This window comes from Heteronotia binoei, chromosome 11, assembly GCF_032191835.1.
Source record: "Heteronotia binoei isolate CCM8104 ecotype False Entrance Well chromosome 11, APGP_CSIRO_Hbin_v1, whole genome shotgun sequence".
In the NCBI taxonomy this organism is placed as follows: Eukaryota; Metazoa; Chordata; class Lepidosauria; order Squamata; family Gekkonidae; genus Heteronotia; species Heteronotia binoei.
In genome coordinates this window covers 55010011-55032297 of record NC_083233.1, presented here as the reverse complement: position 1 = coordinate 55032297, position 22287 = coordinate 55010011, and the positions used below count along the sequence as shown (strand labels likewise).

At 47.2% G+C, this 22287-nt stretch overlaps 1 protein-coding gene across 1 annotated transcript in view; it reads right to left on the bottom strand.

The window, feature by feature from the left end:
- Positions 1–7357: 7357 nt before the first annotated feature.
- HORMAD2 (HORMA domain containing 2) overlaps positions 7358–22287 on the bottom strand; it is a 37557-nt gene continuing 22627 nt past the window's right edge. Inside the window, exon 10 of the mRNA XM_060249150.1 lies at positions 7358–7964. Coding sequence (XP_060105133.1) covers positions 7358–7964 — 607 coding nt within the window. The remainder of the gene's footprint in view (positions 7965–22287) is intronic.

Genomic DNA, 22287 nt, shown 5'->3' with positions numbered 1-22287 from the left:
TTTACGATACCAGATGAAGAGGAACCAAGGACGTGAAGAGACGGGGAAGAAGGTAGAAATCCAAAGGACTGCAATGAAAGCGGGAAGATCAGCGAGGTAGGTGTTTTCTGGACGGCGGTAAAGAAGAAACTGAGTGGGTTGGGCGCCTCCCCCTCATCTAGGCATGCGCAGACGATGCCTCCTCCCCGGGGCGAGGGGAAAGGCACTCCAAAATTAACGCTTAAGGATTGCTTTGAATTCTCCAAGGTGGGCCCGATCCTGGCGGATAAACCCATATGTGGGACTGCACAGAGACCACGAAGAAGATCTGAAAACTGCTGAAGAGTTGAATCATAAATATGATTCAACTCTTCAGCAGTTTTCAAATGCAATATGGTTTCAAATGCAACAAATAAAGAGTTTGGTGGAGAACGATATTAAAACTGAAGGAATAAGGGAAGAACAAACAGAATTGGAAAAAGTTCTGCTTGGAGACAATGATAAATTAATCTCAAAAGTATATAAATTACTTCTACAATGGTCTACAGAAGATGAAGTAGTGAAATCGCAAATGATTAAATAGGCAATTAATGTAAATAAATACAGATGGAAATTTGGGGATATTTGTGGAAGAACTCTATGAAACTTTCAACATGTCAAAGTATTAAAGAAAACTGTTTTAAGATGATGTACAGATGGTATATAACTCCTAAAAAATTGGCAAAGATGAATAATAAGATGCCAGACAGATGTTGGAAATGTAAAAAGCATGAAGGTTCTTTCTACCATATGTGGTGGATGTGTGAAAGAGCTAAAATGTTTTGGCAGATGATTCAGCAAGAGATTTCTAAGATCTTGGGATATGAGTTTAACAAAGTTGCAGAGACTTTTCTGTTGGGACTACAAATGGAAAAATTTCCAAAAGAAGATACCCATTGATTTCTTTTGCTGTACTTGTACCGCGTTTCTTAATTCAATAAAGCATTCTAGTTTCAAAAAAAAAAAAAGATAGAACTTTAATCTGGTACTTGCTCTCAGCCGCTAGGACATTGTATGCGCAGTTGTGGAAGCAAGAAAAAATACCAGAGAAATGAGATTGGATTATAAAAGTTATGGCATGGAGTGAAATGGACAAATTAACAAGAATATTAAGAGACTATGATTTAGAAGTTTTTAAGATGGAATGGAAAAAGTTTAGAAGATATGTAGAAAAAGAGTGGAAAATAAAAGGACATTGGACAATCTTTGATAATGATTAAGTTTTAAAAAGAAGAAGAATATAAATTTTTGTTTTAATAGTTAAGGCTACCTTTAAATATTTGCATTTTAAGTAAATAACCCTGGCGGGGGTCAAGTAACAGGGGGAGTGGTGGGTAGAAAGTAATATATGGGGTAGATAAAAGAAGTTTCTTTTTAAAGATGTAAGATATAGATTTATTACCATATGTTACCAATAAAATTGTTTTAATCCGAAAGTGGGCCATGTTGATTTTATCTTGCATAGATTTGGACAACAAAGAAATGTAAGGAACCTACAGCTACCCATAGCATTTCTTGTGTGTTTATGCTCCAATGTTTACAAACTTATATTTTCTTCTCATATACACATATCAGCTGACTTCAGATACCATTCCATACCTCTGTTGGTGGGCTCTATCCATGAAAGCTTATGAGATTGCCTGACTTTGTTGGTTTTGCAGTGTCAGGTTAACACATATAAACAAATAAAGCAAATCCAGACCTAAGTAATGAACCCTTCTGGGACTCATTATTTAGGCCTGGATTTGCTTTATTTTGTCTTGTTCCTGTTAAGATGACAGGAGATGGAGGAAAGACACTTTCAAAGAACTCTTAGAAAACACCAAAATGCCACCATGAAGACAGTGAGAGATCAGTGAAATGAGACAGGGAAATAACAATTCTCCTTTTTCTGTTTCATAACCAGTGACTAATGTGCTGAGTCCTCCTTCTCCCTGTGCTCAAGCAGTTTTGGTTTTGAAGGATTTCTGATCTCTGGCACTGTGTTTGCTCTGCTTTGCATTTTTAGACTTCTGAGAATGAGAAGATAAATGCTAAGGCCTCAATGGGGTCTTTCATAGTTATGTTGTGAAGTGGCTGGTAAGGTTGCCAACTACCTGGAGGAAAAAAGTCCCATCCCTTTAATAGAGGCTAAATGGAGAATGTTGTACCCCCCCTTTAATTAAGCTTCTATTAAATGGATGGGACAACATTCTCAAAAAATTATGTGGTACAACTTGGGGTGCTTCTGCTACAACACTTAGGTGCTCCACTTTGGGTGTGGTGTATAGCACTGCACAATACGGTGCTTCAGTGTGGCTCAACAAGCCCCCATGTCCACAAACTCAATGCCCAACTCAATACAACAATGAGAACCATCAGAATTTATATTAAACCCATTCTGACCTATTGGTTACTTACATTGTGCCACATCACCTCCCACATCTCTGAGGACAAGACACTCTTCTTCATGAATATAGAAAGATAACTGAAAACAGAGAGTTGCCCATCCACAAAGACATGCCTGACAGTGGCCTATCCAGTCTAAAGTCAAACAGGTTTCCTACCTGTAACTGGTGATCTTCGAGTGGTCATCTGTGCAGTCACACTGATGGGAGTAGGCGCCAGCGCCGACCTCGATCGGTAAACTTCAAAAGCTGCGGATTTCCGCGCCGACGTCCCAGTGCGCATGCCCGGCAGCCTCCACCGTGCATGCTCACCGGGACAGGAGCGGACATCCCGCCAGTTCCTTCTGACCGCCGCGTCAGCCCCTCAGGAGGGACCGTCAGCAGCGGGGAAGGCGGGCGGGTAGTGTGACTGCACAGATGACCACTCGAAGATCACCAGTTACAGGTAGGAAACCTGTTTATCTTCTTCGTGGTCTCTGTGCATCACACTGATGGGAGATTAGCAAGCTCAAGCCTACCTGGAGGCGGGTGCGACGGTCCATCACGAGGAGATCGACTGCAGCACAGCGCGGCCCACGGAGGAAGCTTGTCTCCGCCTCAGATCCAACGCGTAGTGTGACACGAAGGTATGTGGTGATGCCCACGTGGCAGCTTTACATATGTCCTGCAGGGGCACCCCCTTCAAGAAGGCAGCCGAGGTTGCCACCACTCGCGTGGAGTGAGCTCGGAGTGGGCCAGGGAGAGGCATCTTGCTGAGCAGATAGCACAGGCGGATCATCCCCGTGATCCATTTGGACAATCGTTGTGAGGATATCCGCTGACCCGCGGAGGGCTCGGCATATGAAACGAACAGTCCAGGGCCCTTCCGCGGCGGGTTCGTGCGATGGAGGTAGAAGGACAACGCCCGTTTCACGTCCAGAGCGTGCAGGCGGCGTTCATCGTCGTTGGCCGGTGATGGAAAATAGACCGGCAGAAAGATTTCTGAGTGTAGGTGAAACGGTGAGATCACCTTTGGCAGGAACTTGATATCAGGGCGGAGCATCACCCCGTCCGCCGAGAAAATGAGGTAGGGGGCATTGCAGCGTAGTGCCGCCAGTTCTCCCACCCTCCTAGCAGATGTGATGGCCACTAGGAAAGCTGTTTTCCATGCCAATAGGTGTGGAGAGCAGGAGGCCATTGGCTCGAAGGGTTTCCCCGTTAGGGCCCTCAGGACCAGGGACAGGTCCCAGGCTGGAGCGGGGTTGCGTACCGCCGGGTACAGTCTCGCCATGCCCTTAAGGAACCTCTTGGTGTCCGGGTGCGTGAATACCGACCGACCCTCTATGTGATCGTGCTGCGTGGAAATGGCCGCCAGATAGACACGCACTGACGACTGGGCCAGGCCCCTGTCAAGTAATGCAATCAGGAAGTCAAAGATTACAGGCAGTCCCGCTCTGATGGGTTGTGTAGAGCGACCTGACGCAAAGTCAGCAAACTTCGCCCACTTGGCCGCATACGACTTCCTTGTAGAGGATTTTCTAGAGTTCAACATGACAAACTGTGCCCTGTCGGAGATCACAGGCGCCAGGCAGTCAGCCGGAGATGCGGAACATCGTGATGTAAAACCCGTCCCTGGTGGGAAAGCAGGAGGTCCGGGGCCTGTGGGAACTGATGAAACCTCTCCTTGGACAGGCGCAGGACCAGGGGGAACCAGTGCTGTCTCGGCCACCACGGGGTCACCAGGATCCCCCTTGGACGCTCCCGTAAGAGTTTCTGCACGACTTTGGTAAGCAACGGGATGGGTGGGAACAGGTACACCGTGTGGTGAGTCCAGGGTATCAGGAGGCCATCTCCGAGGGCCAAGGGATCTGCTCCCCCCCTGCAGCAGAACAGGCCACACTTTGCATTGTGTCTGGTGGCAAAAACGTCCAACTCCGGGGTCCCCCACTTCTGGAAGACCAGGTCCAGAAATTCCCAGTTCATCTCCCAGTCGTGGGATAGGGCTCCCCCGCGGCTGAGGAAATCCACCTGCACGTTCTTTATGCCGGGCAGATGTGCAGCTTGCAGGAAGACCCCCAGCGACCTGCACAGCTCCCAGATCCTGATGGCCAGCTGGCAGAGGCTGCGGGACACCATCCCCCCGTCTGTTGATGTATGCCACCGCCGTGGTATTGTCGGTCATCACCGCTACCGACTGTCCCAACAGGAGGGGCTGAAAAGAGAAGATGGCATGGAAGATGGCCAGTAGTTCCAGCAGGTTGATATGTTGCTGACTGTGGTGAGACGGCCACCTGTCTCCGACACATACTCCTCCCATGTGGGCTCCCCACCCCCACAGGGATGCGTCCGTCGTGATCGTTAGAGCGGGCGCTGGCTTGTGGAAGGGCGCCCCTTCCACTAGGCGCTGCCTCTGTCCCCACCACTTCAGGGAGTCCAGAACATCCTGAGGTACCGTTAGGAGACGGGAGAGCGGCTCCCGGTTGCACTTGAAGCTTCGCAGGAACCAGAGCTGCAGTGTCCGCATCATCAGTCTTGCGAAGGGGAGCACTGCCGTGGTGGCTGCCATGAGTCCTAGAAGCCTTTGGACCTTCCTTGCAGAGACCACCGGATTCCGCTGAAAGGCCGCTACCATCTGGACAATGGCATCTGCGCGATCGGGAGGGAGAAACGCCCTGCACTCTTGAGTATCCAGTATAGCCCCTATGAATTGCACCCGTTATGCAGGCTGGAGACGGGACTTCTTTTGATTGATCTGGAGGCCCAGCTCTTCCACCAGGGCTAGGGTGATCTCTATGTGCCGCAGCAACGACTCCCTGGTCTCCGCCACCAGGAGCCAGTCGTCGATGTATGGGGAAAGCGTTATCCCCTGCAGCCGCAGGTGTGCGGCTATCACCACCATAGCCTTGGTGAACACTCGCGGGGCCGTGCATAGCCCGAACGGCAGAGCCCTGTATTGGAAGTGTTTTTCCCCGACTGTGAAACGAAGGAATTGCCGGTGGAAGGGGTGAATTGATATGTGAAAGTACGCGTCTTTCAGATCGAGCGTGGCCATCCAGTCCCCTGGGAGGATATACGGCAAAGTTGTCATCCTGAACTTGTCGCATCTTACGAAGAGGTTCAGGGCCTGCAAGTCCATGATGGGCCTGAGGCCCCCATTCCGTTTCGGGACTGCAAAGTATCGGGAGTAGAAGCCACGTCGCAGCTGGTGCGCAGGGACCTATTCGATCGCATGCTTGCAGAGGAGGGAGTGTACCTCCTCCCGGAGGGTCTGCGAAGGAGGGGTGTAAACGAAGGTCGGGGTGGGTGGAGGGTCGGAGAACTCTATCCCGTAGCCCTGTTGAATAATCGACAATACCCAGCGGTCTGACGTAATGCGGGCCCAGGCAGGGAAAAAACGTGCCAGTCGGATGAGGTCCGAGTCCACAGGGCCACCCAGGGGTGGAAGGCAGTCAAAGGCCCTGTTTCTGTTTGGATCCCTTCTGCCTGGATGTCTGAGCAGGAGGAGAATATTTGGGCTTTTGCTGGTACTGGGGCCGAGTAAACGCCGACTGTTTGGAACGCCAGTGTCTTTCGGGTGATTTCGAGTAGGGCTTCTTGTGCCACGTCTTTGGCCATTGCCTTTTGGCTGGAGTACGAGGGCTTGACACTTCCAAGTTCCTTGATGTCTTTATGCTTTTATCCAGCTCTTGGAGTACTGAGTCCGTGTTAGAGCTGAACAACCCTGAGCCATCAAAAGGCAGATCTTCCACATATGCCTGCGTGTCGTGTTGCAGTGCCGTGGACCGGAGCCAGGAGTGTCTGCGGAGGGAAATGGCCGACGTCAATGCCTTGGCGCACGTGTCTCCTGAGTGTTTTGCCGAATTAAGCTGCTGCCTTGCCAGAGTCATGCCCTCCTTCTGCAGCTTCCTCAGAGCGGTCTTTGCCTGTTCAGGGAGAGAACCGAGTATGGTGGAGACTTGGTCCCATAGGGCGTACTGATATCTGCCCATACAGGCCGCATAGTTCGCAATTTTGACTCCCAGAGAGCCTGTGGAGTACAGCCTTCTCCCCATTGCATCCAACTTCCTCCCCTCCTTATCAGGGGGCGTGGAGTGAGTCTTTTTCGCCTTCGAGGAGGAATACACTACTACGGAATTCGGTTTGGGGTGAACGTACAGGAACTCCGCCGATGACTCCTGGATCCTGTACATATGGTCCAGCCTGCGGGAGGACACAGGCGTGGATGCCGGCTTGTCCCATGAGGACTTGGCAGTCTGTAACATAACGCTGGTGAGAGGAAGCACTACCGCGGTGGATGTGTCCTGCTGAACTATATCAAACACCGTGTCGGTAACGACGGGTTGCGGTTGGACCGTCGGTAATGAGAGGGTTTGGGCCATTCTTTTTATCAGGTCGCCGTAGGACCTGAGGTCCTCCGACGGCGAGATAGGCTGTTCCTCCGAGGTCTTCCCCGGTGGCGATGGTTCGTCCGGCGAAGATGGTCCTCCGTCGGGCGACGAACCGCCCTGCGACCTGGGGGACTCACCCGAGGAGTTGGACAGATCCGACGGCTGCACCGGCTTCGGGGACACTGGAGCTGTCGGGGTCGACTTGGGCTTCACCGACGGGGTGACCTGCTGTTGTTCCTTCCTGCGCGGCTCTGGAGGCTTCGACGCCAACGCTGACGGGGCTTCTTGCACTGTGCGGAAGGAAGTGCGAGACCGATAGGATGTTTGGGAGGCTTGGTCCCAGTCAACTTGCCGTGGTGGCAGCCATGGATAGGGTGGTTGGGCTGGATAGGCCCCATACAAGTACTGCCACTGTCTTTGGTCCCACGGGACCTGGGCTGGAGCTCCGCGTGGCGATTTATCTTCGTCCTTGCGGTGAGGAGATTGGGACCTGCTTGCTGAACGGTCTCGATGCCGATCACTTGGCCGAACTGACGGGCTAGATCGAGGAGTGCTTCGGCCGAGAGGGCTGCGATCGGTACCGATTCATTGGCCCGACTCAATCTCCGAGTCTGAGCCCGAGATCACTAGTTGGGTCGACCTCGACTCCAATGGGGTGTCCGATTGGCGTATCGGGGACGCGAAGAGCTTGAGAGGAGGGACGATCGGAGCCGTAGGGTCCGCAGGAGACACCGGTGCTGAGAGCGGCGTCGATTTGTGTCTCTGCTTCTTGTCCTTCTTCGCCTTCGCCGCAGGCGCCCCTTTGTCCTCTTTGCGCCTCTTAACCGGCATCGAGGATTCCGAATTAGCCGCCGAGCCCGATCTCTTTCTAGGGCGATCGGCATCGGAAGGGGCCCGGTCGGTATCGACCAACTTCGGCGCCGACTGGTCGGACTGACCAGACGGCTGTTCGGCCTGCTCCATCGGCTGACGACATGGAAAAAGAGCCTGCTCCATCAACGCCGCCGCAAGTCGAGCCGCCCTGTTCTTCCTGGTTTGCCGCGAAAACTTAGCGCAATGAACACAGGAGTCAGGACGGTGCCGCTCGCCCAGGCACAGCAAACACAGTTCGTGCCCGTCAGGAGGGGCAATTTTACTCCCGCACGAGGAGCAGCGGCGGAAAAATCCCCACCGTCTTTCCATACGAGGAAAGCTAGCGGCGGGAAAAAACGAAAGTAGGGAGAGGGGGCCCCGAAGGGCGGGAAAAACTACCCCGCTCTCCCGCAGCTCTAACTAACTATCTACAACTATACTATAACTATAACTACAACTATCTAACTAACAACTATAGAGGAAAAAATATCCAAAGATAAAGTTCACCGACCGTGGCAGAGAAGATCGACTGATCAGCGCGGCGGTCAGAAGAGAACTGGCGGGATGTCTGCTCCTGTCCCGGTGAGCATGCGTGGTGGGGGCTGCTGGGCATGCGCACTGGGACGTCGGCGCGGAAATCCGCAGCTTTTGAAGTTTACCGATCGAGGTCGGCGCTGGCGCCTACTCTCATCAGTGTGATGCACAGAGACCACGAAGAAGATCTGAAACCCAGCAATAAGATCTGCACAAATCCTGCAATCACAGAATTTTGATCTAGGGAATGAATAATAATAACCTTTCATTTGTATCCCACCCTCCCCACCGAAGCAGGCTCAGGGCAGCTCACATGGCATAATATAATATGCTACATTACAACAGATAAAACAAAGCAATTACAAAACATATTACGAATCCAATATATAGCCTACATTAAAATCATCTAATTAAAAACCATCAGTTAACATTGGTGCTAAAATCTCGGTGCTATCAATCTCAGCTGGAAGAGGGTAGTCTTGCAGACCTTGTGGAACTGAGTAAGGCTCCACAAGGCCTGCACCTCCTCCGGTAGTTGGTTCCACAAGTGGGGAGATATAATTGAGAAGGCATGTTCACTGGTGACTTTCAGTTTGGCCTCCCTCGGCCAAGGGACTATAAAAAGATTTTGATAACCAGATCGCAGTACCCTCTGGGGAACATATGAGGAGAGATGGTCCCTAAGGTTGGCAGGTCCTTGGCCATATAGGGCTTTAAAAATGATAACCAGCACCTTGTAACGAATCCGGTACACTATTGGCAGTCAGTGCAGTTCCTGCAGCCTCCGCTGTATGTGCTCCCATCTAGGAAGCCCCAACAGCAACCTGGCCGCCGTGTTCTGCACTAGCTGTAGTTTCCGGGTTCGGCACAGGGGCAGCCCCATGTAGAGGGCATTACAGTAGTCCAACCTCGAGGTGACCGTCGCATGGATCACTGTTGCTAGGTCCTCGCGCTCCAAGAAGGGGGTCAACTGCCTCGCCCGCCTAAGATGAACAAAGGCGGATTCAGCAGTGGCTGCTATCTGGGCCATTGACAAGGCAGGCTCCAGCAGCACCCCCAAGCTCTTGACCTTGTGCGCCATTTTCAATGGTGTAACCAGATCGCAGTACCCTCTGGGGAACATATGAGGAGAGATGGTCCCTAAGGTAGGCAGGTCCTTGGCCATATAGGGCTTTAAAAATGATAACCAGCACCTTGTAACGAATCCGGTACACTACATCAAAGGCTGGTAGGGGGATTTCCCCTCCCAGATCACCACGGCTCAGGCAAAGGACCTCTGTCTTCGCTGGATTCAACTTCAATCTGCTCAGCATGAGCCATCCTGCCATGGTTTGCAATGCCAGGTCCAAATTTTCTGGGACATAGTCAGGCCAGCCGTCCATCAGTAGATAGAGTTGGGTGTCATCAGCATACTGGTGACAACCCAACCCATAACTCCGGGCGATCTGGGCAAGCGGGCACATGTAGATGTTAAATAACATTGGGGAGAGTACCGCCCCCTATGGCACGCCGCAGTTAAGTGGGTGCCTCTGGGACAGTTCACCCCCGTTCGCAACCCTTTGTCCCCAACCATCAAGGAAAGAGGAAAGCCATTGCAAGGCCAACCCCTGAATCCCTGTGTCGGCAAGGTGGCTGGTCAGTAGCCGATGGTTGACCGTAACAAACTCCGCCGATAGGCTGTAAACCTGAATGGCTGTAAACATGAATTAAATCAGTTTCGCCCCATATCCATAACCTGATAAACATCGAGAGGTCCACAGGATTTGGCTTGCCATGTAAAGAATGGAAGAAGGCTAATAGAATACAGTCTTTGGCAGACCTTTTGCAGACCTGTTGTTTAAATGGGGCAAAACACCAGGACCTGAATGCACTTGTGGTGCAGCCCACCAAACTATTTTTCATCTGTCAGAGGAATGTGAGTGTCATGCTTTCTAGGGAGATGTGATGGAGTTCTTTATGCTATCCCCAGTTGCAATTAAGTGGATTGAACATTTAGATATTAGTATTTGGGGGGATTGCCCAGTCTTTTAGCATAACCATTGTATCTGCGTGGTTACATATTTTATATTATTATATGCTTCCTGTGTGTAACTCTGCCATGCAATAAATAAAAAAGGCTTAATGGGATGTCATTTATCAGGTGACATTGCTTGCTTCCATATCATGAAAAGTCCATTTCTACACATTAAACCCCTATTAGAGGACATTTTTCTCCAGACCTACTGACAACCGTAGTTGTTAGATGGTTCACAGACCTCAGTAGGTAGGGTAGTCAATGTGCTCAACAGCTTCTGTGCAACTTCCTGTACTGACATTAGCAGGCAACAATCTGTGTATCTTCAGGCCATGGAAAGCCTCCACCCCATCCTTGACTAGTGCCACAGTAGGGATGTTTTTTGGCTGCCATTGTTCATTTTGCCTTTCACAGACTTTTTGAGAACCCTTTCTCAAGCACTGTTTAAGGATACAGGTGCACTCAAGTCAGTCCTGAAGACTATGAGACAAGCCTTGGAAAACTTAAATTACAAAAAATTACCGTATTTTTCTCACCATAAGGCGCTCCGGAGGATAGGACGCACCTTCCTCCTGGGGGGCGATCCGCTGCCTCTTCCTCCAATCCGGCGCTTCCCCCGCGCCTGCCTGCCTGGCTCCATCTTCTTCAGGCAAGCGCTGGGATCGCTCCACGTGGCCCCACCGCAAACCCAGCACTTTGCAAGCGCCGGCTGCGGAGGGGGGAGGGAGCGATCCCAGCGCTTGCTTTAAATATCACAGCTGAAGCTAGGCACACAGGCAAGGAGAAAGCACGCTGCCCTCTCCACAGCCGGCACTCGCAAAGCGCTGGGTTTGCGGAGGGGGCGGGTGTTTCCTCCTTGCCTGTGTGCCTAGCTTCAGCTGTGATGTTTAAAGCAAGCGCTGGGATCGCTCCCTCCCCCCTCCAATCCCAGCGCTTGCTTTAAACATCACAGCTGAAGCCAGGCACACAGGCAAGGAGGAAGCACGCTGCCCCCTCCGCAGCCGGTGCTTGCGAAGTGCTGGGTTTGCGGTGGGGCCACGTGGAGCGATCCCAGCGCTTGCCTGAAGATGGAGCCAGGCAGGCAGGCACGGGGGAAATGCCGGATCGGAGGAAGAGGCAGCACATCGCCCCCCCCAAAGGTACGTACCTTTGGACCATAAGACGCACACACTTTTCCCCCCACTTTTATTTTGGGGGGGGGAAGTGCATCTTATGGTCCGAAAAATACGGTAGTTTGCGGGTTACATGAATCACAGATACCAGAGGCAGCACAAGGTGAGAGAAAAACATATCTGCTTCATCTCCTGTGGCACCATGCAATTTAAAACATTTAAAATATTTGAGGGATCTCTGGGCTGAAATACAGCAATCCTATTTATTACTGAGTACCATCAAATCCAAAACATGGTGGACCAAATGCTTATTAGGACTGGCCTCACATAACTTTTAATAGTTGTGCAGAACAAATACTTTAGCAACTGCTAAAATCTCTTTACTCCGCTTTACAATGCTGTTAAAAGGAACAGGAGTCCTACCTTTGTGTTTGACCATCTTATGGAACAATCTTTTTCTTACTAGAAGTATAATAAAAGGTCCTTTTTTGCTTACAGGCTCCATTTCTGTATCTGGAATTAATGCTCTAACAAAAAAGCTATGGTGAATAGCCGTGTGTATACTAAAGATGCTTTAGTGACAAACAGTACAGTCATAATTGATTCTAACTTTCCTGGTTGTATTTCATTATCACAAATTGAAATATAATGTGAAAGGAAGTGGCTTTGAAACCTTTCTAAACCCTTGTGCTGCTTTTCCCAGCAAAGTCTCACTAAGGTGCTGCTGTTTCTTGATAAATGATACCTACTTGTTTAGGGAATTTTGAAACATCTGTAAGTGCAGGTGTGGGATTTCCAAGTGGTATAGGAGGAAATACCTGTGTTCATAGGGTAACAGAAGAACCACAAAAGACTTTCCCTTGCTCACCAGTTTCCTGAAAAACCCTTGTACCACAAAGACTATTTCTAAGAGATACTAACACCCACTGTAATTTGTACCTTGGTAAGAGATCAAAGAGAGGATGTTATACGGTCCTCTGTGTTACTCATTGCTTTATTAGAATGTGTGTTACTGTTTACTGAACTTTGTCTGAATCCTGTCTTCAGGAATTAGCTAGGGGCAGTTCTAAGGCTTGTAACTAGAGGAAGAGGCTAAAAAGAGAAGTACACTTTCAATATGTTAATTACATCTTTGTGTGAAGAAATTCTTTCTTTTGTCTGTCCTACTGAATACACTTGTCTATCCCAGCTGTTATATATATATTTTATTCAGAATCTACCAGCTTCTCCAAGGAACTCAGGATGGTGTTCTCTTCTCTCCAGTTTCATCCTCAAAACAACCTTATGAAGTGCAGTCATTTGAGAGTGAGGAACAGGCCCCTGTTTAGGATTGTGTTGCCAGTGAGTTTCAGGGCAGAGTGGGCCTTGTGGGACCTCGTTCAGCACTAATCTGCAGTTAGACTGCTATAACATGCTGGTTTGCCCTTGAAGATAACCCAAAAACTGGAGCTGGTCCAGAATGTAGCAGCCCAGTAGCGGTTAAGGGGCTGAAAGTTGGGAACAAATCTTGTTTATTTTAAGACAGCTTCATTGGCTTCCAGTTTATTTTTCAGTTCAATTCAGGGTGCTGTTTATATGACCTTTAAAGTCTTTTGTGATCTCTAACATGTTTTCATGAGCCAGCTATGGTCACTGGTTTACTATCTTCTGGGTGTTTATTCACTAAAGGCAATCACCTGGCACTGACTAGGGCCTGTTCTTTCTCAGCTGTTGTTCCCTCTTTATGGAATGGGCCTCCCCAAGGAGATAATGTGGGTGCCATCCTTGAAAAGTTTTAGGAAGCACTGTAAAGCTATTTTATTCACTAGAACTTTTAATGATGAACACATTGCAGCATTTATTAGGTTGAGAGTGAACTGTGGTTCTATTGTTATTTGGATCTTTTAAATTATGTATTATAAGCCACCCTGTACCATGGAATGTTTAAGCAACAAACATTACACCTCTCTACCAGGGCTATTTTTGTAGAAAAAGCCCTGCAGGAACTCATTTGCATATTACACCACACCCCATACCACCATTGTTTCAAATAGGGTTTTTTTAAAGAAAGCCCAGCAGGAATTCATTTGCATATTAGGCCACACATATTAGGCCACATATTAGGCCCTGATGCCAAGGCAGCCGGAACTGCATTCTGTTCACTGATAGGAGCTGCCTGCCTGGAGAAAACTACACCTATAGCAAAAGCTTGGTTTTATTTTATTTCTGATTTAATGAAATGTCATAGAAGACTTTAATTTTAAGTGGAGGGCTACACTCAAAATCATCTCCCCAGAGAAACCCTCACCAGAGTAATCACAGTCTGCATGGGAATCTCTCTGGAGGTTCCAAATATGCCCCTCTGACCTTTTCACAGGAACATCAAAACAGGAAGTTAGTAATTAAATATATGAGAAAATACCTTTTGCTACAGTGTATACTAGTATGGAATTATTTGTTCTATAAGCATTCTTCTGCAACATAATTTGCATCGACTGAATAGCACAATTTAATTAACTGGTGATATGAATCGATTGCATGAATAGGACTTCAGTTTGAACTGGGTAATCTTTAGTTATTATTATATTTGTCAGATTAGATTATGATAGTAGAAATTTTAGGCCACAATATGTGTCATTCTGAATCCTGGCTGGATTCAGATTTGGACTAATTTAATGGCATTGTCCACCTCAGTAATTTATCACATATGGAAAACTGTTTTCAGATAGGAGTTGATTCACAATACAGGCTTTCTGTACTGTACAGGGTGTGGTTATGATGTCAGCACTGCCTCCCACACCCAAGAATTCCCAAGAGCATCAGCCTATTCTGTATGTAATACTACTGTATGTTGTGAAGTCTGCAGGACTGCAACGCCCATGCAACACTAGCCGGGCAACGTGCCACATTAAAATGTTGCTGGTGTTCCTGGAACTACTCTGATGGTTTTCAAAAAATGAGAATTCAATTATGACAACAGAAAGTGGTGATGACAGGCATATGGGACCTCAGAAAATGTATATATGTGTATTGCCTTGCATACCAGCTTACTAATGAATGAGGTATCCTTTTGCGGTGTGATTATTCCCAGGCAATGTGTTTGGTCTCCATCTGGTACATGTTACAGATTTCACAACTGGTGAAAATCTGGTCCTCATGTCTGCCTTTCCCTGCTCCATATGGCTTCACTTGCTAGTTTCAGTCACCTGTAGCTATCAGCTGTGTAGTAACCTTGATGTGGTATAATCTGGCCAGTGGTTTATGTTAATTGACAAGAGGGCTGGTGCATGGAGAGCCCTGACTAAGGGGAAGGAGTTATAGAATGATGTGCCCTACTCTAAGGTAAGTAACTGAAGGTGCACCGGCCACAGGAGTGGGAAGTGGTTATGTTTCGTGTTTTGGGAGATGAAACCTCGGGTATGGGAACTGTTGCAGAAAGGGTGGCAAGTCATCATGATGCACATACTGGAGATTTTCCTAATCTGAGATCTGAATTGGCAGGAGCAAAAGAGATTAAGGTGCACCTTCACAAAAGATGATGCACCCATGCAACAGCAGCAGCAGTATCAAGCAGGGCATATATGGGCAAAACAGTGTTCACACAACTTGTGCTTTCTCCACTTATTACTGCTGCTCTCCCAACCCCTACTCCTTCCTCAGTTACACAGAAGTGCAGATTCAGCAGCATTTTCAATAGCCCTCCTCCCCCACAACATGGAAACGTCCCCTCCCCCCTCATTTTTAAAAACTTTAATGTATGTCTTGATTTACTCCCTAAGCAACTCTTTCATCTTATCCTCAACAGCAACAACTTTATGAGGTTAGGCTGAGACTGTGACAGGCCAAGGGTGGCCTGGTGAGTTTCTATGGCAGAGCAGAGCTTCAGACTCACTTGTTCCAAGGTCCTAGTTTGACAGTATAGGTCATGGGTGTCAAACATGTGGTCCAGGGGCCGAATTAGGCCCCCAGAGAGCTCCTATCAGGCCTCCGAGCAACTGGCTCTTGCCTGCTTCCTTCTCTCTCTCTTGCTTCCTTCTGCATCTCAGCTTGCTTTGCAAGGCATGCTCAATCACACAGGAGGTACAGAGCAAAACCTCTGCTTTCTCCATCGGTTGAGGCTTCTCTGCTTGCTGGTCCCCTGGGGAGGGAGGGAAAGAGCCAGAGCTGCCTTTGCCCAGTTCCCTGGATCCCATGGGAGAAATACAAAGAAAGCACCTTTAAGACCAACTAGTGCTAATGTTTTAAGCATGTTTTGTTTTAAGGGTTTTTTAAAAAAAAAAACCCTTCAATCATGTTTGTCTATGTCCTGCAAAAAGTTTATCTCTATGCTACCTAATCTTAAATAGATACACACATGACCCAGCCCAACATGCTCTCATTTATATCAGATCTGGCCTTCATAACAAATGAGTTTGACACTCCTTGTCTAGCCACTATGCAACACCAATTCTCAGTTTTTTATTTCATGACTGAGCAAAGCTACACTGCAACTCAACAGGAAAAGGTCCTTTAAATAACTAAAGGGGGGCACAGAGTACCAAGATGCCCCCCGCCACTTTGAAAGTGGAACTTAGCTTCATCCCCTTCCCTGTAGTAGCTATGGGTGGAACATCACATGGACCCACTACAACCTTGGAGTTACTCCTTTGAGTCAAGAGAAAATTAGGTTTTTATTTTCTCTGTCTCAAGTGATGGTGGGGGGGACCAGAAGCCAGACCATTATGCTCAGATTAGGCACATTGTTGTGTGGATACTCCTATTTATTGCAGGGGCTTGCTGCAGCCTATCTGGGGGAAAATCTCCATATAGATGCAGCTAAGAATGAAGTTCTGTCAGTACCATGGTTTATGTTTGAATATAGATAATGCAGTACACAACATGGGAGACAGTTGTTTGCAATTTAAAAGGCAATTCCTATAATTTAATCTTTTAATTCTGATTTGTTGTTCTCTTGGGTCCTGTGAACAATGTGGTCTTTAAAATGTGTGTTTGCCGGTGGTGACCATTCTTGCCACAGTGGCCATGCTGTGCACTTTGCAGTGTGGTAATCCTGTATAAGAAACAGTGTGAATATTTGCATTTTTAAAACTAGATCATGAAGGGAAGCTTAAAAGTTATTTATACATTTCTAGTGAAAATTTATGTTGTTTATTGTCTGAGTGGGGTTGCCAGCTCTGGGTTGGAACATACCTTGAGATTTTGAGGGTGGAGCCTGAAGAGGGCAGGAGGAGGGGAGGGACTTCAATTTCCAAAGCAGTCATTTTCTCCAGGTGAACTGATCCCTGCTGCCTGAAGATCAGCTGTAATAGTAAAAGTTCTCCAGGCACCATCAGGAGGTTGGCAACCCTATGTCTGAGGGCAGTCTCCACATCTAGGGTTCCTGCTGGGGGTAAGGAATTTCCTACCTTCAGTGGGCTTTTTCTACTGTCACTCAGCTGGATCATGGGAGACAAATGTAGGGGGGGCAGAATGGGGTGGTGATTGTAAGCGTGTTCCCTCTAAGCTTAGTTAATGTGAGCTAGCTAGCTCACAGTTTTTTAGCCTTCAGCTCACATAGTTTTGTCTTATCTCAGGAAGGATGGTCCCTGAGCAAGCTAATTAATGCAGTAACCAAATTGCTCACTCACAACTTTAATGCCAGTAGATCACAAAGTAGAATTTTTGCTCACAAACCCCACAGCTTAGAGGAAGCATTGATTGTAAGCATCCTGACAAGTGGATGCCACTTCCAACATGTCTGGAACAATGCAGTCAAAACTCTACATGATGACACCACTTCCTGTTGCTCTAGAAGTTACATCAGTGTGTCATTGGTGATGTCATTACATTGCTGGAAAGCCCCCTTCCTCTCCTGCCTGAGCTGCTAAGTTCCTGCTGGCAAGAGGATTTTTTAAAATTGCCATAACTTCTCTTTTCTCCCACCCAAGCCCTATACTCTTTCCCCTCTTGGAACTGAGCTCTGTCAAGACCTTGCAGGGTGTGCCAGCCTCTGACAACCACAGAGGTTTTGTGTGTGTGTGTGTGTGTGTATGAGAGAGAGAGAGAGCACACATGACATTGCCAGGAGTTGAAACATTGGTCTATTAATGGTCAGTGTTGCCTGCTCTGACAGACAGTAGCTCTATAAGATATCATGCAGGGGTCTACTGCATCATCTACTACTTGATCCTTTTAACTGGAGATGCCAAGCACTGAACTTAAAAGCAGGCAAATACAAAAAAGGTAAGACTGACAAAGGAGAAAAACAACACCTTCACAAACAGTAGTAGTGAGTATCTGAGCCAAAAAGGTTGCCTATCTTTGACATAGATGCTTCCTTTGTGAGTGATGAAGGCCAGAAAAAATTACTTAAACAGTGATGATGTTTAATGAGTGATAGTATCTAGGTATTGGACATAGTCTACTTGCTTAGGTGGGAGGGGTTGGAGTTTGGCAGTCCGGATTTGGGTTTTTTTTGCACTTCTTTGGCAATAAGCAACCATTTGATGGTCTCTTGAAGGCCTGTGTATTTAGGGGAGAACCAGTCCTGCTTTAAAGTCTAATACAGTTAATACCGTTTCCCATACTAAACTTGTATACTGGTAAATAAATAGATTTTTTAAAAAAAGATAACACAGTCCTCAGTGCAGAATATTTGTGTACATTATACTTTTTAGCTCCATTATATCATCAGAGTGGCTTTAGCATTTGGCAATAAATTTAATTATTTGATCTTTACACAGTTTAAAACAAAAAACCAGATGCAATGAGAGAAAGAAAACATAAATATATACTGTGTATGCTAAGTTAGCTAAGGCAGATAAAAATCTGAAGACTGTGCAAACAGGAAAAATACCCGCTAGTTTCATTACAAAGCAACCTCCTCCGTGGCAGTCATAATCTGTGAACTGCAGGAATTAAATTGACAGGCTCACTGACCTTCCTCTTCTTCACAGCACCACCCACTTCCTCCTGGCTAAATGCAAGGTCCACTCTCCATGCCTGTAAGAGTTACCAAGGAAAAGAAGATTGGAAAGAACTGTGATATTATAAATGCACAGTTAAACCAGTTAAGATGCTGGAAGATCCATGACTAGGTGTGATCACACAAGGAATCTGGCGCAGCAGTATCCCAGCTTTGAAAGAGCTGGTATTTTTTGACACATGCAGGGGCACAGTCACACAGCCTCCATCCTGCTGCTGGGAGAGGCACAGGCCATGCATGCGTGAGAGGAGCATTCAGACTGCTCATGCACATGTGGGCACGTGCATCCCTGGGGGAGGAGGGAGCAGCGGCAGCGCCCGTTCAGGACACAGTTCCTTCGCACTGCTGCCGGTCTGCCCTGGCACTCACAGACAGTGAGCACTGTTTTACCTGACAATCAGCTGATTGGCGGGGGGCCCCTTTAGATCACCCAGGAGCGCAGCTCAAACCGCCCTTCCGGGCATTGAAATAGACCTAGAATGGGGGAGGGAGGAGGAGGCACAGTGGGAAGGGGGGAGGCACAGGGGCACTGTGGAGGGGGGGCGGCAGTCTGGCAATCTGCCTAGAGCGCTATGCGCCCTTGGGCTGGTGCTGCTGGCAGTACATGGAGAACTGCTTTGTGGATGCACCCATGTCACTGCAAATGCCTTGTTAAGCAGGGCTGGCCCTGGTTAGTATTTGGATAGGAGACCACCAAGGAAGTCCAGAGTTGTTATGCATAGGAACGCACTGGCAAACCCCCCTCTGTTAATCTTTTGCCTTGACAACCCTACAGAGAGCCAGTTTAGTGTAGTGGTTAAGTGTGTGGACTCTTATCTGGGAGAACTGAGTTTGATTCCCCACTCCTCCACTTGCAGCTGCTGGAATGGCCTTGGGTCAGCCATAGCTCTCACAAGAGTTGTCTTTGAAAGGGCAGCTTCTGTGAGAGCTCTCTCAGCCCCATCCACCTCACAGGATGTCTGTTGTGGGAGATAAAGATAGTGACCACTCTGAGACTCTGAGATTCAGAATGGAGGATGGGATATAAATCCAATATCATCATTATCATCGTCGTCATGGTTGCCATGAATTTGTTGTGACTAGATAACACTTAACACACACATCTTGCTTCCCATCTTCAACTTTCTTGTGAGCCATGAACTCACTGGATGACTCTAAGCTACTTTTTCCCTCTCCCAGCCCTGGCCTTCATCTGCACTATGGAATAATATTACTTACATTGCAGGACTGTTGTAAGAATTACTGAACGATATATTATATATGAATCACTTTGAACACTCTAATGCACTGTCTGTATTCACATGAAATTGCTTTTTGCCACATTTAACTGGCTTATCTGCTCTGGCTGGCAGCAGTTCTCCAGGGACTTACCACAACACCTGAGGGTGAGATCTTTTAGGAAGAAATGTCAGGGACTGAATCTTCTGCATGCAAAGCAGGTGCTCTACCCCTGAACCTTGACCCTCCTTAAATGATCAGTCCGTTAGCTCACTGTTGACTTGAGACCTTCTCTACATGTACTCTGCATATGAGCCATCTCCTTGTAGAAGTGAGGGAGGGGAGGTGCCAGTATGATCAAGAGGGCTGTGGCAGCTATAACAGGTTCAGCCAGTTATTCCTCCTTGCTAGCAATGGGTTTGCTGTTAACTGACCATAGCTGTGAGTTCATAAGGATTTCCTTCCTCACTAAACTGCCTCTTCTTGGTTTCCAGCTGAATATGCTTCTTCCCGGCCTCCCTCTCCCAGACTTCTGAGGATGGACACAATGCCTCAATACTTAGGGGATGCTGTAACCACTGTTCCAAAGTGATGCCACAACACTGTGTCATTGCAGTAAGTTGCCTTTCTGTTTCTGACTCTTAAATAAGCTCCATCCCTCCACAATGTTAGTTTATGATGATATTTTTATTATGCTTAATAATAAATCTAAGAAACACATTAAAGAAAATATATTGGTTAACATTTTATGCAGAATTCTAAACTTCTTAAAACAAAAACAAGGATTGTATATAGTTTTGCATTTAAACTCTTCTTAGCTAGGCCCCATGTGGTCATTTCCCATGCAAGCTTATTGGTTGTTTTCTGCCAGCACTAAGCAATTCTGCACAGTCTAACATAGCTACACAGCAGTAACCACACTGACCACATTTCCTCTGCAGATATATTGCTTTTAAGGCCTGGCCTTTCTTCTAGGCTTTGTGTAAATATTATTTTACCTTAACTAAAAAATAAACTATTTTTACAGAATGGCAGGAAACCTCAAATGGTTAGAAAGCAAAAAATGAATATAGACACTACCATATGGAAGGATCTGTTCCCACAGCTTTCTGTTATTGTTGACTATCTGCAGTGATACCTTCACACAGTAAAACAAGGAAGAGTGCAATTTTACTGGAGTGACCATCTTGCTGCGCAGGGAAATAAGCCCTTTGAAAAGCACTGGTGATCACAGACTCACTGGCTCCAAGGAAATGTCATGACTAGGGATTCCAGATGTGGCTAATGCATAGTCAGCTCAAGATATTTTGATGCTCAAGGCAGAAAATCCACATGGCATCCCCACACCTACACCAGTTAACCTGGGGAATAAGATGTTCTCCATTGCAAGTCCCATTGAAATGATTGACAGTGATGCAGGCACCACTATGACCTTGTACAAAATAAAGACAGATCACTTTGGGCAGAATCCACTGGGAGTTTTTCTTTGCAAGCCTCTTAAGTCAAACATAAATGGAAACTGCAGGACCATTCATTCATTTTCGTAGTTTGTATAAGAGAACATCCCACTGAATACCACCTGCTCGGCTAAATTGTCAGAATTCTCATCTCTCCACAAATTCATACAGATCATATGATAATGAATGAAACCTATTTTTTCAATAAAAACATCAAACCATTAACTTAAATTTTTTTTCTTAATTCTGTTCCTCTTCCTTTCCCCTTTGCTCAGCTTTGTACAATTCCGGTCACTGCACCTCAAAAAAAGATAGTATAGCATTGGAAAAAGTACAGAAAAGGGCAACTAGAATTATTAAAGGGTCAGAACACTTTCCCTATGAAGAAAGGTGAAGAAATATGCTTGGGGCTCTACAGCGTAGAGATATGTCGACTGTGAAGAAGAAGAAGAAGATATTGGATTTATATCCCGCCCTCCACTCCGAAGAGTCTCAGAGTGGCTCACAATCTCCTTTACCTTCCTCCCCCACAACAGACACCCTGTGAGGTGGGTGGGGCTGGAGAGGGCTCTCACAGCAGCTGCCCTTTCAAGGACAACCTCTGCCAGAGCTATGGCTGACCCAAAGCCATGCTAGCAAGTGCAAATGGAGGAGTGGAGAATCAAACCCATTTCTCCCAGATAAGAGTCCGCACACTTAACCACTACACCAAACTGGCTCTCCGTGGGGTGTGGGGTGACATGATAGAGGTTTACAAGATTATGCATGGGATAGAGAAGGCAGATTCTCACAAAACAAGACCTCATGGACATTCAATGAAATTGCTGAGCAGTTGGATTAGAACAAAAGTATTTCTTCACCCAAAGGGTGATTTACATGTGGAATTCACTGCCATAGGAGGTGGTGGCAGCTACAAACATATACAGCTTCAAGAGGGGAATGGATAAGCATATGGAGCAGAGGTCCATAAGTGGCTATTAGCCACAGCTTATCATTGGAACTCTCTGGGGCAGTGATGTTCTGTATTCTGGTGCCTGGAGGGGGCACAGTGGAAGGGCTTCTAACCCCACTGGTGGACTTCTTGATGGCACTTAGTTTGGGTTTTTTTGGCCAGTGTGTGACACAGAGTGTCGGACTGGATGGGCCATTGGCCTGATCCAACATTGCTTCTCTTATGTTCTTATGTTTGATTTAACGCTGGAGTTCCTTTTTCCTCCGAACTGGTAAGCTCAGGGATCATATATCTATCTTGAAATATGAACGTACAAAATCAACTTATGTTGAATCACACCATTAGTCTATCAAGATCAGTACTGTCCACTCTGATTGGCAGAAGCTGTCGCAGGTAAAGGTCTTTTACAGCACCACCACCTGATCCTTTTGTA